General features: G+C 38.2%; 1 protein-coding gene and 1 pseudogene across 1 annotated transcript; both read right to left on the bottom strand.

Moving 5' to 3' along the window:
* Positions 1-288: 288 nt before the first annotated feature.
* LOC127230928 (60S ribosomal protein L6-like) lies at positions 289-1396 on the bottom strand (annotated as a pseudogene).
* A 1073-nt stretch (positions 1397-2469) lies between these two features.
* LOC127230920 (solute carrier family 7 member 13) lies at positions 2470-17133 on the bottom strand. The gene is made up of 4 exons (XM_051196232.1): positions 16450-17133; positions 7429-7560; positions 5136-5497; positions 2470-2715 (listed from the first exon to the last, which is right to left on the bottom strand). The coding sequence occupies exons 1-4, from the start codon at positions 17114-17116 to the stop codon at positions 2470-2472; spliced, it is 1407 nt and encodes a 468-aa protein (XP_051052189.1). The 5' UTR covers positions 17117-17133.
* Between the last annotated feature and the right edge of the window lie 1019 nt (positions 17134-18152).

Raw genomic sequence — 18152 nt, 5'->3', positions numbered from 1 at the left:
ACATCTGGAATTAAATAAAATCAAATAAGCTCAGCCCACTTAACAAGGATTTTCTTGACTGAATCATTTGAGGTGAGAGGTTTCATCCTAAACCTTGATTGTTTGAAATCAAAATACCCATCCTAAATCTGAGACACACCTTCTGGTCGCAACCTACATAAGGAATCATAGAATAAAAGTTTCACATTATGGTTGCTTGCCCTCACGCTTGTTGGTAAATCCACCCATCTGACTGTAGGTATTTTCTTTTTTAAACATATGAAGCTGTTTAATTAGGATGATAGCAATTTAGAAAACCAGTTTGTGGGGACACATCCCATTTGTCGGAGAGAACTGAGGCGGCAGGTAGCCCTGAAACTAAGGAACAGCTTTGATCTTTGGCAAAAGCTACGAGTCCATGGTTTTCTCATCAGTCTTGCCAGGCTCTGTAATCTCGTATTTCTCCTTCTCTGTGTCGAAGATCTCCCAGCCCTCCTGGTGCCTCGGCTTGCTCACCTGCTTCTTCTTGAAGTAAGCATCATTCAGGTGTTTGGGGATCTTAACTTGGCTGATCCCAACTTTTGTAGAGGTGGCTATGACAAATTCCTGGTGTGTTATTCACAGAGGAACTATGTTGAGGGCAAAAGGTCCCATCACAAGTAGCAAGCCGCTGCCCAGCTGCTTCAGGAAAACTACCCTCTGTGGGGCCTGGTGAGGATGCTTAGCACAGTCCCCGGAGTGATGCTGGCATGAAGCTGTCTTACATGCTGACTGAAGGGCTTTTTGCCATGGCCCAGCAGCTTCCGAGGAACATCTTCAGTAGGGTAATACCGGGGCATTTTTCTAAGCTTAACCATCCGGGTACCACCATCTTGTCACCACCAACTAGTTTGGTGACAGACAGTAGCAAGGACCGTCTCCTTTTTTCTTCTTCTTTTCAACCTTAGTTTTTGGCCCTGAGCATTTTCTTTTGTACGGGGCCTTTCTGGAATACACGGCAGATGGGGAGTACCTGCCAGTCCTTCTAACCAGGACAGGGTTAGGCTGCAATGCGGCTCCCCCTTCTTGGGCTTTTTAACCTCAGGGTCACCCTTTTTGACTGCATCAGCAGCAGGAGCACCTGCGGCATCACTACCAATATTGAGAGATATTAATCACTGCTGATGGTTTATTCCTATTGTGTATGTGGTCTATGTTATATCCTGAAACCATGTTGAAGCCTGTGAAGCATGTTGCTGCTGGAGGTCAGTGTAGCTACCTGGGTCCATGTTGCCACTGAGGGCCATAACAATCTTGTTGATGTCTTTGGCTCATTTTGCTGCTGGGAGTCATAGTGATGTGAGTGGCCTACACTGCCACCTGATACCATGGTGTAGTCTGGGTCGATGCTTGAACCTTGGGCCATGTCTAGGTCCATGGTTCTACTGTGGCTTGTTTCTGTGATGTTGATGTCTGTGCTCCATGTTTCTACTGAAGGCCATGAAGGTGTCAGTGGTCTGTGTTGCCTTTGAGGGCCTTGTCTGTGTCTGTGGTCTGACTGCGGCAGGAGGCCATGTTCACGGTTTGTTCTGTGAACAGAAGCCATGTGGAAATCTGTGAACTGTGCCCTGCTGACTATAAATAGCAAGCCAGATACTTTTGCATCGATACCAATAACTGCAGGTGCACAGTTGGGAAAGAAGGAAATGAAAGGCTTCTGTGACAACCCCTACTTTCATAACAACTGCACCCCCTCTAAATAACAACCTAAACATAAAGCCATTGGAGAGAACTCTTAAAAAGTGTGATAAAGATGCTGAGGTATGACTCTTCACAATTGATAGCTTCTGGTAGGGGTGTGGGAGGGGAAGGACAAAATTCTATTTATGGCTCAGGCCACTGATAGTTTCATCACATTCCATTGAGTATATAGATAACATAAATTGAATTTGTTACTTTTAAATTTTATTTTTTTCATTGCGTGTGTGTGTGTGTGTGTGTGTGTGAGAGAGAGAGAGAGAGAGAGAGAGAGAGAGAGAGAGAGAAGCATGAGAGTGGAGAACAGAAATTAAAGGACTGGGAAGAGAGTGGTCAAGGTAAATGATGTGAAATTTACAAAGAGTAAATAAAAATAATATAAAAGAACAGGGTAAATGTGATACTATACTGTGTGCTATGATCAAATTAATATTTAACATTCAAATATATTAAACATTACAATTTTTGTTTTATAAGTAATAATAATTATTACTTATGGAGTACATTGTGAAACTCCAATGGATGTTAACTCATAGAAATTACCATTTTCATATCATTTAATTTAGTGCTTGGAACCTTTAAACTCCTTCCTTCCTGCTACTCACAAAAATCTATGTCGCTCAGAGAGTAATTTCATGTCACACAATTTTTAGGTGGGTGGGAGATGGATGTTTGTGTAATAAATGATTATATAAAACACACTTAATTCACAAAACTTTCATATTGTTTTACCTTTTTTATTGTACTTTTCCCCTACTGCATAAAAATGCTATCACTCTTTTCAGTTGGGGAAACATTAAATAGCAATTGCAAATAACAAGTGATTTTATCAAAAAACCCATAACGTTGATTAAGATAAGTATGAAGCCAGTAACACAGAAATCCACTTAAAAAAAATATGGCCTGGTAAATAAGCTCCATTGTGGGAGTCTTGATCATTGGTAAGACAATTAAAAACAAAGAAGTTGACATCGACCCAAATATCAATGGTGACCACACCTAAAAGAAAAAAAAGAAAGAAAGAAAGAAAACAAGAAAAGAAAAAGAAAAAGAGAAAATTAAAATTAGTGATGGGTTTACTTTCAAATTTCATATGACTGAAAATCACTCATGAATTGTTCTAGAAGTACAAAGAGATGGCCACATTTGTGTCCTGAAATGTGTTTAGAGTCACATCCTTGGCTTTACAGCATATAGATATTTGCTTTCAGACACAGCGATTGTAAATAGTTGTAGACAACTCCACTTGTCCTATAGATTGTATCAATTTCTCCTTTTCCACAAAACTAGGACATTCGTTCACTAAAATCAGTGAGTACTCTTTTTTACAGTCATAGCTGTACAGCATACCTAAGAAGATACAGTCCTCATGAGCAGACTTAGCCAGATTATTTTAATATTAGCTATTGAGACTTTGGATTTGGGGAAATAGGGATTAACTGTTGTAACTGAATATTTACTCAAAATCTATCTCTAAAATTGTGTGGGCTAATTTATCCTGAAGCAATATCATTAAATAAAAAAATATGAAAAAATGTAAGAGTCACAGATAACTGGTTTGGAACACATTAAGTTTAGTCATTTATCCCTTACAGAATTGTTCACAGAATAACACTGATATTCAACTTACTATGCTACATATTTAGGACATTTAAAGAAGGGCCTTTTCAAAGAAGTTAACAATCAACATTCAGGTTTATGTCTTGGAACATTTAGTGCATTTGTCATTCATAGTATTAACCTCTAAAATCATTATGACAATCAAATATATTATACTTCAGGACAATGTGCTCCACAATATTTTTGTATTTTATTTTTCAATCTACTATGAGGTTATTAAGATTGTGATATAAGGTTTCTTCTCATATTTATGAACCACACAGGTATTTAATGTCTGAAGCAAAGAGGGCACTCACTCTGTATTATTTTTAATAAATGCCTGACTAAAATAAAAGATATCACCATTCAACATTTTCAACATGGGGACTGGTTAAAAAGGAAGCTATTTTAGGAAGAGCAGAATGTGGAAAATAGACCAAGTTAGTATTTCTTAAAGTATATGCAGTGTACAAATCTATAAAAGAATCTCATTATAACAATTAAGATTTATATAATCCAGTGGAGAACAAATGAATCTGTATCCCCATGACCAGTCTGGGAATTTAAATTCCAAGAAGAAAATTTAAGTGTATATTATAGTGACTAACGAGAAACATAGGATTATTAGTTAACTTCATCTTCAAATGAAGGGTTATCCAAAATGATAGAACTTGACTATGCTTATAACATGATTAAGTCATAATGTCTATCAGAGCTCATTGGATTCATATTATAGCAGGGCATGCTTATATTATACAAGGATAAGAAAATAAGAAAGAGAGATGAAGGAATAAAGAAATACAGATAAGGAATGTATTTGGTCACAAAAATATATGCCACCAATGTATGAGGATTCTGAAAGCAATCAGCAATACTTTTAGAAGCTCAATTATTTTTATGTCAAGGTTAGAAAAAAGGGAATAAACACCTTCCATAATGTGTTCTTTATAAAACATTTTATCACATTTTAAAAATATGCTTAGTGCTATTTTAAAAATATGCTTTTGCTAGTATGCTTAGTGTCAGACCTATAATTATTTTGTGTGAAGGGTTATTACAGAACAAATGCCAGCTCTTTGGGCTACGTAACTTCATTCCTCCTCCATATGTATGATATACTCTGTTATCAGCAGAATACTGTAAAGTAAGAGCTTAAGTTGGTGACATTTGATTGTTTGCATGGTTTACCTCACAGTTGTGTACTCATCTAAGTGACAATGTAAGTTCTATCCCTGTTCTGTTCACTAGGGCCTTCCTTGTCTTGGGAGTGCTTTTTGGATAGGGCTTTTTGGAGAATATTTCTTGGATTCTTTTCACATGGTTCAGTACTAAAGTACTTTTCCTGGCTCCTACTTCAAATCCCCCATATTATTTTTAAAAATATTTCATGCAATAATGTTATGAGCTAATAGCAGTGATTCTATCATGTTAAGTAAATTGAACACATTTAAAATCATGAAATTGATTAATGTCTCATAGCAATTAGTATGCTAAATATGAAAAATTATGTATATATATATAAATTACATAGGGCTTTTAGCTAAGGAAATAATGTTGAACATCACCAATAGTTTTATTACTACCATCTAATTATGGTGTAGTTCAGGAAAGATGCAAAATGACATTTGTCTTCATATAAAGAAATAGTGTTTTGCTTATACACAATAAAAAAGAAGCAGAACTGTCCATATCTATGAACTGAAGGCCTGTTGTAGATATTCTGAAGGTTGGTTTTGTAAATGGCTAGAAATACCTACACAGCTAAAGCAATATTATTCATATAAAGCAAGGAGAAATTTAAAACTAGTGTTTTGATTTACCTTGTAAGGCCTATGTAGATGGGGCTCCTGATACCTCAGTTTAAGTAAAGCTATCATATATAGCTCAGTTAAAACAAAGGATGACAACATCAAATATTTTATTAAATTCACTAAGCTTGAAGGAATTACTGCAATAGAAGAAAAAATTATTATCTTGGAGATAGCTGCAACTGGACAGTGGTGATTGTTAAGCATAGAGAAGATGAAAGGCAGCTGTCCTTCTTGGCTGGCAGTGTAGAAAATCCTTGATGCTGAAAGTATTCCACAAGCAGTATTGTTTATCAATGAAACTGAGATCAGTAAAGTAATGACCCATTGCATGGAAGGAAAGACTTTGTTCATCCATGTGCCAGCAACAGAATCTGAAAATTAAACATAAAGTCAAAATACCAAATTCAGTTTCACAACAATTACATTTCTTTTGTAAAAGTATGAGTTAGATGGTACTTCCTTGAGCTAGAGTCTCTTTCCTCACTTAATAACTCTTCTTGGTCCTTGGAGTTTGTTTTGACCAGACAAATGCATCTAAAGTGACTGTTCTCCAGATATGAATCTACTCACGGTTCGTGCTTTTCTTGGTTGCTACATTGCCTACCATATGTATGAATCCTCTAAGCATTTTCAGCTAGTTAGTAAGAGAATTGCACCATACTAATTCTAGAACCATGACAACGCAGAGAATTTTCTTGGAATCATAAGGTTCCTAGGGCTCAGAAACTCCACAGTGAAATAACTTATGGCATTTACACCAAAACCATGTTCCCTCATCCAATGACCTTGTGTGACAAGCACTCGAAATTTCATTAATCACTCAGCTGTCTTTTTTTCTAGTTAAAGGGCTCCCTTGCATATTTTTTTTCATTCATTCCTCATTCTCATCCTATTTCTCTTCCCCTTTGCTTGTGTTCTAATGTGTATCATGGTCCATAGCTCTCACATTATCATCTAGCCTCCTTCTTTTATTCCAATACAAATATTTACCTGATTACAGTCATCATACATATGATGCTAGTCTGGGATTTGCTGCTATAAAGAACTGGAGTAAAACTTAGGGGAGACTCCAAGGTGCACGGCAGTCTGATGATAGTAGTCTTCTAAAGTGCAGCAGGGTATAGCCATGTGACTAATTCCTTAGGGAACAGAAGTCTCACCTGTACCTATGCTATATGGCCAATCTCAAAGCATGTGAACTGAATTAATAGTTGACTTATGACTAGAAATACCTGGAAGTCTGTCAAGAACCAATAGGTAAGTGAAATAGTCATTAAAGTATTTATGACATAAATTAAAGATGGAAAGATTCCTCAGTAGTGCTAAATATATTGTTAAATGGTATGCCTGGCATAAAGACTATAAGGAAATTCCAATATGCTGTAAAATAGACACAAACCATGTTCCTAAATATTCTTTATAAAGTGTAATTAAAATAAAGTAACAATAAAGTTAATTTATGTAAGTCTAGTGTTTTGTTTTGGATTTTCCAGATGAGATTTCTGTGTCTAGCTTTGAACCCTAACCTGGAACTCACTTCGTAGACCAGGCTGGCCTAGAATTCAACGTGCTGGGATTAAAGGCATGGCCCAGGCTAGTATTTTTGCATAACCCTTTCATGAGCTAATGGTTTGACTACTCCACATTTCCAACACAAATGGTCAAATGCATAGTATCTCCTGTGTATTGCAAAATTTAAGTCTTAAGTTTTCTGTTGGACATTTATTGTCTAAAACTCAAAGAGCATATTCATCAAAGCAATCATTACTATCAGATTTTGAATGAATTCACTCCATTACATTTCAAGATTTAAAACTATATTTTATATTCTTTAGGACAAGGCAGATTTTTAATTCTCAAAGCATTTGGACTCAATGAGCATGGAATTAGAAACACTACTGCTTCAGATAGCAGTAATTGAAGGTAATGCTATCCAGCTGGCATGGTTGACAGTCATAGGGGAGAAAATCTGTTCCGATAATGTCAAATCCTTTAGAACTTTATTTTTCTCTACAGAGGAGAACACAAAGTCTATTGTAACTAGGAAGATCACATTCTTTCGTGTGTGTGTGTGTGTGTGTGTGTGTGTGTGTGTGAGAGAGAGAGAGAGAGAGTTGCTTATCTGTATAGGTACACATGCATACATAGGTGTGTGTGTGTGTGTGTGTGTGTGCGTGCTTGTGTCTATATGCACAAGCGTTGCTGTGTGTGTGTGTGTGCGCGCGCGCGCACATGTATGTACGTGGGAACATGTTTATAGGTGTGTTTTCATGTTTGTGTGTGTTATTATTCTTACACATACCTGAAGAGATGATTTCTTGAGGTGACAAAACTGCCAGGTAGGATGCATTAGTCAATATGTATAACACAGCCACGGTAGACATACCAAAAATAAAAGATTTTGGAATTGTCTTAGCAGGATTTTTTACTTCTCCTAAAAAAAATCATTAGTAGAAAAGACAAAGCATTGTACAACTTGAACGAAAGGACAAAACATTGTACAACTTGAATGTGTCTTTTTAAAAAAAATAGTCTAATACCATTGCCTCTTCATTTACTTGCTTCGATTCTGCTTTTGTCCTACATGCGTTTTCCCTTAAAGTTGGTATTTCCTAACATTCTGTACTAATATAATAGTATGTAAGTTTGTGATATTTATCCCTAGTCCTATCAGGGAAACAGAAGAATTTTTGGTCCTCCTAGTGGAGAGTGAACAAAATTGCTTTAATAGTAGTTCCATTACAGTAGGTTTCTCTGAGTATTTGCTTCCTGTTGCTGAAAGGGATATAGTGCTGGCTCAGAGACAAATACCTAGCCTGGCTAAAGTCAGCCCCAAGTCTAAACAAAGTAGAGTGGTGCTTGAGATTCACCTCTGTCATTTCAATGTAAGAACTTAGTCATATGGCAATACTTTCATTGACACGTGAGAAATTAAATTTGTTAGAAGACCAGTGCATAAACCGTAAGATTCAAAATCCACGAGGATACATGGATTTTGTTATAGGCAATGTTAATGCATGTCTAGTGTGGCAGGGAACTCTATCCAATGGAGCATTGTGATACAGAACTCTTCCTTCTGTTCCTCGACTTCATATGACAGACCTTAGACTAAAATAATTGATGTATAACCAGCAGTGACCACAGAATGTGAAGGTACTCTGGTTTAATGTAATGAAATTGAGTAGGTTGGAAAGTTATAATGTAACTTTCTGGATTGGCAGAATCAAATTTCTGTTTTTTATTTACCTATGTTTTAGAGACAGTATTTCTCTGTGTATGTTCCCTGTCCTGAAACTCATTCTGTAGACTAGGCTGGCCTCCAACTCACAGAGATCTGCCTGTTTCTGCCTCCTAAGTGCTGGCATTAAAGGTGTGCACCACTAACACCACAATGTGGCTAAGAATCTACTTTCCTGTACAGAACCTAGTCAGCTTTCATGTAGATGCTGATTTTATTATTTTTCTTGTAACTATGATAAATATATAAAACCTATATGCCTCCATGATAAGCTAACTGCATCTTTCAATTTTCAGCCAAAATAAACCCCACCTTTTTGTACTTGAATGGATACAGAAGTGAAACAGGTAAGTTGAGAACAGCTATCTTCTAACTTTCTGTTTCGTTAGACAGGGAAGAGAAAAGGGGCTGCAGCTGAGGGCAGATTTACAGACTAAGAACACACAATTCACTATACTTAAGCCAAAAGTACAGTAAAAGGCTAACGCTTCTGGTCCTTGTTAGGATGAATGCCAGTGCTTAGACGCCTTTATTCTTTTCATTCATTCTAGGAACCTGACCTATTGGATGATGCTGTCTACACTTAAGTTGATTCTTCCCATGTGATTAACCTAATCTATATAAGTCTTCAGAAATCTGTCATAAAGGCTTGCCTTCTATAGGATTCTAGATTTTTTCAGTTGACAGTTTTATCTACCATATTGATCAACATCTTATTCTCTATCATTGCTAGAATAATGGTGCACTTTAATTATGAAAATAATCTGTTTCTGAGGGAATGCTCGCAAATGAAAGTACGTTTCTAGAGAATGGAGCAGACTACTTCTTCTAGGGAAGGTTTTACGCTGTAATCATTGCAGAGCTACATGGAGGAAAACTACAATGAAAAGAGTACCCAGAAAAAAATCAGAGGAAGAATAATTGTAATAAGAAATGAAAGTATAAAAGTGCTCTAACACAGACACTGAGATAAACAATTAATAAATGGGACCTCCTGGAATTGAAAAGCTTCTGTGACAAAATGCCAGCCAACAGAATGGGAAAAGATATTTAACAATCCCACATCTGACAGAGGGCTGACTTCCAAAATATACAAAGAACTCAAGAAGCTTGTCACTAAAACACAGAATAATCTAATTAAAATGTGGGTTATAGAACTAGATAGAGAATTCTCAATAGAAGAGTCTAAAATGGTTGAAAGATCCTGAAGAAAATATTCAACATCCTTAACCAGCAGGGAAATGCAATTTAAAACCACTTTGAGATACCATCTTACTCCTGTCAGAATGGCTAAAATGAAAAACATCAATGACAGTTCATGCTGGAGGGGATGTGGAGAAAGGGGAACACTCCTCCACTGCAGGTACGAGTGCAAACTCATAGAGCCACTTTGGAAATCAGTGTGGCAGTTTCTCAAGAAAATGGGAATCAGTCTGCCTCAAGGTCCAGTAATTCCACTCTTAGGCACATACCCAAAAGATGCACATTCATACAAGGACATCTGTCAACTATGCTCATAGCAGCATTATTTGTAATAACAAGAACCTGGAAGCAACCTAAATGCCCCTCAACTGAAGGATGGATGGGGAAAATGTGGCACATTTACACAATGGAGTACTACTCATTGTGGAGCAAGGGAATCTTGAAATAGGCAAATGGATGGAACTAGAAGAAACCATCCTGAGTGAGGTAACCCAGTCACAAAAAGAAAAACATGGTATGTACTCCTTCATATATGGATTTTAGACATAGAGCAAAGAATCACCAGCATACAATCCACACCTTCAGAAAAGCTAGGAAACCAGGAGGCCCCTGAGAGAGACATACATGGTCCCCCTGAGGTTGGGAGAGGGACAGGATCTGAGCAATTTAGGAGCATGGGGGGGGTGTGAGAGGGAGTTAGAGAAAAGAGAAGGGGGGAAGAGGAAAAGAGAGGTGGGCATGTGGGGACAGGAAGATTGGGTCAGGGAAAGAATAGAGGAGAGCAAGAAAAGAGATACCATAATACCATATTATACCATAATAGAGGGAGCCCTTGTAGGTTTAAAGAGAGGACTGGCACTTCTGACCCCAACTAACAATAGTGGAAAGGTTTCCTTAAATGCCCTTCCCCAATAAAGAGATTGATGACCATCTTATGTGCCATCCTAGAGCCTTCATCTAGTAGCTGACAGAAGCAGACACCCACAGATAAACACTGAGCCAAACTCCTGGAATCCAGTTGCAGAGAGGGAGGAGCAAAGGGGTTAAGACCAGGCTGGGGAAATCTACATAAACTGCTCGACTGAAAAGGGGAAGCTCAATGACTCCAGTCTGATAGCTGGGGAACCAGCATAGGACTCACACAGAGGCCCTGAACGTGGGTGTCAGTTAGGAGGACTGGGCAGTCTCTGGGGCCTCTGGTAGTGGATCAGTATTTATACCTAGCATACCAATGGATTTGGGAGCCCATTCCACATAGAGGGATACTCTCTCAGCCTAGACACATTGGGGAGGGCCTAGGCCCTGCTCCAAATGATATGGCAGACTTTGAAGATCCCCATGAAAGGCCTCACCCTCCCTGGGGAGCATAAGAGGATGGGTGGGGGTTGGTGGGGGGGCGATGGGAGGATAGGAGGGTGAGACAACTGGGATTGAGATGTAAAACAAGCTTGTTTCAAATTTAAATAAAAACTTATCCACCCAATCCCCGCCTGCCTGATCTCTGACCCCCACAGCCTATCCTCTGCTGGAGTTCCAGGCCCCTCCCAAAGAGATCCCCCTATCCAGAGATTGCCGTTCTGAGTGCCTGCCTGCTGGATCTTTGACCCCCATCGCCAGGCCCCTGCCTGAGGAGAGACCTCCTACAGAGCTTGGACCATCCAGAGCTATAGACATTGAACTTCTGACCCACCTAAGCCCACTGGAGGAGTATGAGAGAGAGAGACCCCACCTGCACCTACTGGAAGAAGCGATGGGAAGACGGCAATACAAGAAAACACCCAACAATAGAAAGACAAGCATAACATCACCAGAATCTAGGGACTCTACACTAGACCTGAACACCCCTAAGCAGATGAAGCAGAAGAGAATGACTTAAAAAATATCTTCATAAAAATGATAGAGGCCCTCAAAGCCAATGTGAGAAAAATCTCTTAAAGAAATGGAAGAAAAAACAAACAAATATTGGAAGAAATGAACTCTTAAAGAAAGTACGGAAAGCCAAGAAAAAACAATTAAACAGATCAAGGAAATGGTTCGAGACTTGAAAACTGAAATAGAGACAATAAAGAACACAAACTGAAGGAATGCTTGAAATAGAAAAACTGGGCAAATGATCGGGAACTACAGACACAAGTATAACCAACAGAATACAAGAGATGGAAGAGAGAATCTCAGGTACTGAAGATAAACTAGAGGAAATAGATTCATCGACCAAAGAAAATTGTAACTCCATCAAATCCTTAACACAAAATATCCAGGAAATGTGGAAAAGGCCAAACCTAAGAATAATAGGCATAGAGGATGGCGAGGAAGCCCAGCTCAAAGGTGCAGAAAACATATTCAACAAAATCATTGATGAAAACTTCCCCAATCTGAAGAAGGACAAGCACATGAAAGTACAAGAAGCATACCGAACACCAAATACATTGAACCAAAGAAAAAAACCCCTCGGCACATAATAATCAAAACACCTAACATACAGAATAAAGAAAGAATATTAAGAGCAGCAAAGCAAAAAGCCAGGTAACAGAAAGGCAGACCTATCAAAATTACACCTGACTTCACCATGGAAACTTTCAATGCCAGAAGGTCCTGGAGAGATGTTTTACAATTACTAAGAGTCCACGAATGCCGGCCCAAGCTACTATACAGAAAAACTTTCAACCACTATAGACTGAGAAAACAAGATATTTAATGACAAAGCCAGATTTTCACAATACATATCTACAAATCCAGCCCTACAGAAAATTCTAGAAGAAAAACTCCAACCCAAGGAAGTTAACTATGCTCACAAAGACATAGTCAATAGATTATCCCACTTCACCAGAATCCAAAGGTAAAGCAGGGCTGTTAGGAATAAGGTTTTTCCCCGCCAGCCCCAATTAACACACAGAGACTCTGTATTAGATATAATTCTGTTGGCCAGGTACTAGTTTCTTATTGGCTAGCTCTGGCTTAATTATTAACCCATTTCTATTAATCTAAGTATTTTCACATGGGCCCAGACCTCTATTCTCTCCAGTCTCTACATGCTGACTCCGTCTTACTACTTTCTCGAATCCTCCTTGTCTTCTAGTCCCACCTATCTTGCTTTCCTATTGGCCAACAGTGCTTTATTCATTAATCAGTATGAGAAACATATTTACAGAATGACATCTCCCATCACAGGGAAAATATATTCACAATACCACCTCCAACAACAAATCTAAAACAAACAAGCATTAACAACCAATGGTCCTTACTTTCCGTCAACATTAATGGTCTTAACTCACCTATAAAAAGACACAGGCTAACAGCATGGATATGAAAACAGAATCCATCCTTCTGCTGTATACAAGAAACACATCTAAGCTTCAAAGATAGACATTACCTCAGGGTAAATGGCTGGGAAAAGATCTTCCAATCAAATGGACCCAAGAAGCAAGCAGGTGTGGCTATCCTAATATCTAACAAGTTAGACTTGTTAAATCAATCAAAAGAGATGAAGATGGTCATTTCGTATTCATCACAGGAGAAATCCATCTGCACAAAGTCTCATCTATGCCCCAAATACAAGGGCACACACATTTGTAAAAGAAATGCTACTAAAACTCAAAGCTCACATAAAACCTCACACAATTATAGTGGGAAACTTCAACACCACACTCTCAACACTACACAGGGCTACCAGTTAGAAACTTAACAAAGAAACAAAAGAACTAACAGAAGTTATGTCTCAATTGGGTTTACCAGACATCTACAGAACATTCCATCCAAACACAAAAGATTATACCTTCTTCTCTGCTCCACATGGAACCTTCTCTAAAATCGACCATATACTAGGCAGTATAACAAACCTCAACAGATATAAAATAATTGGAATAGTCCCCTGTATCATATCACACCACTATGCTTTCAAGCTGGAATTCAACAACAACAGAAATCACAGACACCCTACAAACTCATGGGAACTGGACAATGCACAATTCTACCATATCTGGGTCAAAGAAGAAATAAAGAAAGAAATTAAGGACTTCCTAAAATTCAACGAGAATAAGGACAGAACATACCCAAACTTATGGGACATCTTGAAAGCAGTGCTACAAGGGAAGTTCAATGTACGAAGTGCCCATATGAAGAAAACAGAGGATAATCACATAAGAAAATTAACAGCATAACTAAAACCTAGAGAAAAGTCCAGAGACCTATAAGACTGACCCCAACTAACAATTTAACCCACAGTGGAAATGCTACCATAAATGCTCTTCCCTGATAATAAGATGGAAAACTGACTTATCCACCATCATGGAGCCCTCATCTTGTACCTGTTGGAAACAGAAGCAAACACCCAAACTAAACATTGAGTCAAATAGGAATCCAGATGCAGAGAGGGAGGACAAGACCAGGCTGCAGAAACACATAGAGACACCTGACCTGAACAAGGAGGAGCCAATGGGCCCCCAAACTTACAGCTGGGAATCCAGCATGGGACTGACTCAGACCCCCTGAACATGGGTCTCAGTTAAAAGTCCTGGACTGTCTAAGGGACCTCAGACAGTGGAACCAGGATGTATCCCTGGTGCACAAAAAGTCTTTGGAAGCTTATTCCCCATGGAGGGATACTCCCTTAACCTAGAGGCAGGAGGGATGTCCTAGACCCTACTCCAAATGACTTGACAGATTTAGATGACCCCTCCTGGAAGTCATCACCCTCCCTGTGGAGTGTGTGGGGATGGGAATGGAGGGTGGTTGGAGGGCATGGGAGGGTGGGGGAGAGGGAGGGAGGGAGAGAAAGAGGGAAAGAGGGATTGATATGTAATATTAAAATAAAAATAGTTTTGTGGTTCATTTTGTATGTATAACTGAGCACCATCTGTATCTAATGTCTGTGGAGGCAGTGTTTCGCCTGTGTGGATATCCATGCACCGTGTGGAGGTTGGAAGAGAGTACCCGACTTTCTGAAGCTGGAGTTACAGTCAGATGTCAGCCACCATGTGGATGCTAAACAACAAGCATGGGTTGTTCCCTGGAAGAGCAGCCAGTACTCTCAACAGCTGAGTCATTGCTCTAGCCCAAATTCTTAATAGATTCCCATAAGTAAATATGTAACTTCTTCTCATTAACAGATTACATAAAATCCTAACAGATGTTTCTAATAAATAAAAACAAAGGACAGTTTTATATTAAGAACTGTGGATTTATAAGAAAAATGTATAAGGATTAAAAAGACAAATTCCTTAACAGTCAGCATTTGGCAACAAATGAAAACTGTCTATATCTTTAGTCATCTCTCTCTCTCTCTCTCTCTCTCTCTCTCTCTCTCTCTCTCTCTCTGTACAGTAGTATTTGTGATAGTAGATATTATCCCCTAAATGCAGAATTCTAGAAATCAGAAGAAATAAAGTCTTTAGGAATGTTAGTAGAAAATAGGAGAGTGAATAGTTACATATATGCTCGACCTATTTCAAGTTTCTGAAAGTCAAATATTACAAAGTATGCAAGTCTACTTTTTAAAGTGAGAATCCATTTGAAATGTTCAAATATTGACAAGTGCATTAAAACTTGAACCAAAATCAAAAATTGTAGCTATTCTGGCCAGTTTCTTGAATAGGGTATACAAGTCAAAGTGAACATGCAGAATGTAACAAATATGAAACCACAATATTCAAGCAGAATGCAGGCATCCTTCCAGGGATTTTCAATCTCAGTAATGGGAAAAAATAAATAAAAAGACTGGTGGGCAGTGGTGGCACACACTTTAATCCCAGTACTCAGAAGGCAGAGACAAGTAATACATGTGAGATCAAGGCCAGCCTTGTCTACTGAGTGAGTTCAGGAAAGCCAGGGCTACAAGGCGAAACCCTGTTGCAACAACAACAACAACAAATTTACAGGCACACATTGATGTCTAAAGTTATGATGATTTTATCTTGTTCACTGCTGTATCTGTGCTGTTTATATTAATCACATGATGGCACATAACAGGAAAAATATTTATTAAATTACAATTGATTGAATTACAGAAATCTACCATAGACTCCACAAAACACAAAACAAACAAACAAAAAACCCAGAAGAATTGATTAGAAAAGAAGGGCTCTAAAATTGTTATTCCTTAGTTTGACATAATAGGATAGATATGCTTCAACATAAAAAGGAAACAATTATAAGCAATAGGAACCCAACATTTTAAAATACTTAAAATTCCATACTTAAGTGACGAGTAGAAAAGAATAAACATAGAAAACAATGAACTATTTAGCAAACTTCTTATACTGGAATGTTTTAGAGGGTAGCACAGACATCTGGCATAAAAGCTCATGATATAGTTCTTGCTGAATAGAACTAAGAGCATAAGATATAATTGGGAAAAATAAGAAGTAGCAATATGGATCAGTGGAGATATTAAGTACTAAAATTTAATAAAAAATATTCAGAGGCTGAAATAGGTAATGAAGTCATTAGGCATGAATCATAAGACATAATTTTCTTGATATTTGTCATGTTTCAATATAAAAACTAGTTTTAGCGAATAATGAATAACATCAAGAAAAATTTTTCAATGCAAAGGGGCTCATCTTTTTGAAAATGAACCTATTTGAGTACTTCTTCTTTAATCCATTCCTTGAAAACTACCTCAAAATGCTGAAATCAAATACAACAAAATAAGAAAATACAGAAAATATTAATTTACACTTGAAATCTTAAAATTCTAAATCTAACAGAACCTGAAGAACATGTAATTTATTCCATTTACCCTCCCCATGGAAGTTTAATGATGAGCATGTAATATAGAGAAAATTAAATTTAATTACAGCGTAGGAAAAAATTACTGTTACCATTTCATGAAAATCCTAAACAAACACTTGGCATGTTACCAGATATTCTTAAGAATGGATTTACCTGCTAAGACGAGCAGGAGAGATGATCCCGAATATGCAAAAGATGCTTGGAGAATAGCTTCTGCAATTTGTGAGGCATCAGGTAATTCAGCATCCAAAGCATTCTCAAACCTGGATATATTTTCTCTTTTCCCAATCACTAACAGTACAACCCCAGTGATACAAATGAAACAAAGAACAACCATCTTCATGAGACTGCTGATAGTGTTAAACCAAGACACTGTAATCACTCCTCGGGCATTGAGAAATCCAAGTGACCACAAGACAGCCAAAGCCAGACATTTCTTTGGTAGCTCTGGAGCTTGGCACCCAAGATAGAAAGGTTGGAGTAGACAACCTGCTATCAGCAAGCTTTGAGCACTTATTCCCAAGGAATATCCAAATATGTTTATCCAAAGATTGAGGAAAGCAAAAGAAGATCCAAGAGATCTTTTCAGGAAATAGTAAGGTGCTGCACTCACAGGAAAAGTGGTTGCCAGCTCTGCAAGACAGACAGCATTCATCATTTTTAGAAGGGCAGCAATTCCCCAAATACCCAAGGAAACAGGGATATTCAGTGAGGAATATTTTAAAACCCCTTTAGGAGACAAAAAGATTCCTGACCCTACCATGACACTAAATAAGAACATGCTTCCATGGAAAAATCCTACTGCCCTCAAGAGTCCCATATTTTCCTAGTCTATTTTCTTTCAAATCCCCAGAAAAGTTTTTAAAATCTCATACGTGATACTATCATCAAAGCTCCTCCCAATGCATGCAAGGTTCCCAAAAGTAGGATACTCTCTGACTAAGCTATATCATCTGTTTCACGAGGAGTTTGATTTTGAGCTTGCAATTAGCTCATGAATTGTCCTCACGTTTTTATGACTTCTTCAGACCACAGTTAATAATTATTTTTTGGTGATGCTGGAGATTGAAACAAGGTCTTCACCCATAGTTAGCAAACAATTTATCACTGAGATGCACCTCCAGGCCTGTTAATAGTTTTTGAAGACACAAATGTCATTAGTTTAATTAGTAACTCTCACTTTAAAATGTAAAGGAAGGGAAGGGGTAGTACTGTTCCAGGCTAAAGTTCATATGCTTCCTGCTTCAATGCAACTAGACCTGAGGAGAGTCAGTAGGAAAGATACCTGGTTTATTCAAGGACCAACATGCTGAAATCCTGAGGCAATTTTTATCTCATCCTGAAAAAAAAAAAAAAAAAAAAAAAAAAAAAAAGATGCATACCTTGGGGAATTAATGAACGGGAGTGAGGTTATTTTAGAGAAAGAAAGGGTGCAGGGGGCTCAGATTGTCCTGTTATTGGGACTCAACCAACACTCCTGATGCAAACTAATTTGCATTCTCATACTTCTTTTTCTGCTGCCTCCTACAGTCATTTCTGCCAGCCCATCCCTATTCCTTTGTGGCTCCCGGATGACTGCAAAACTGCTCTCTTCCAGGGACCTCACAGTGATCCCACTTGGTACCAACCTATGCAGGACACTGGTACACTTCTTCTTCTTCTCCATGTGATGTCCATAGGACACTCCTAGACCTGCTCTCATCTCCTCAGCCAACATCAGCACTTGCGACTTGCCACCATGTGGGTCAGTGACTCACTGTTGCTCTAGATATTCTTTTGCTGACCTGTTCAGTCAATCCTTACAGCCAATTTCCATTGCTTTGTGACTCCCCACTGACAACAGGTTTTATTTTTTC

This window comes from Phodopus roborovskii, unplaced genomic scaffold (genome assembly GCF_943737965.1).
Source record: "Phodopus roborovskii unplaced genomic scaffold, PHOROB, whole genome shotgun sequence".
Classification (NCBI taxonomy): domain Eukaryota; kingdom Metazoa; phylum Chordata; class Mammalia; order Rodentia; family Cricetidae; genus Phodopus; species Phodopus roborovskii.
This window is presented reverse-complemented; position numbering and strand designations above follow the sequence as displayed.

What these genes read in the sequence shown, in the direction of transcription:
- LOC127230920 (XM_051196232.1), bottom strand. Translation starts at nt 17,116, where the DNA reads ATGGGACTCTTGAGGGCAGTAGGATTTTTCCATGGAAGCATGTTCTTA. An exon ending in TCTCCTGCTCGTCTTAGCAG is followed by an intron (nt 7,561 to 16,449) that starts GTAAATCCATTC and finishes GATTTTTTTTAG; the next exon opens with GAGAAGTAAAAAATCCTGCT. An exon ending in TCAAGAAATCATCTCTTCAG is followed by an intron (nt 5,498 to 7,428) that starts GTATGTGTAAGA and finishes TTTAATTTTCAG; the next exon opens with ATTCTGTTGCTGGCACATGG.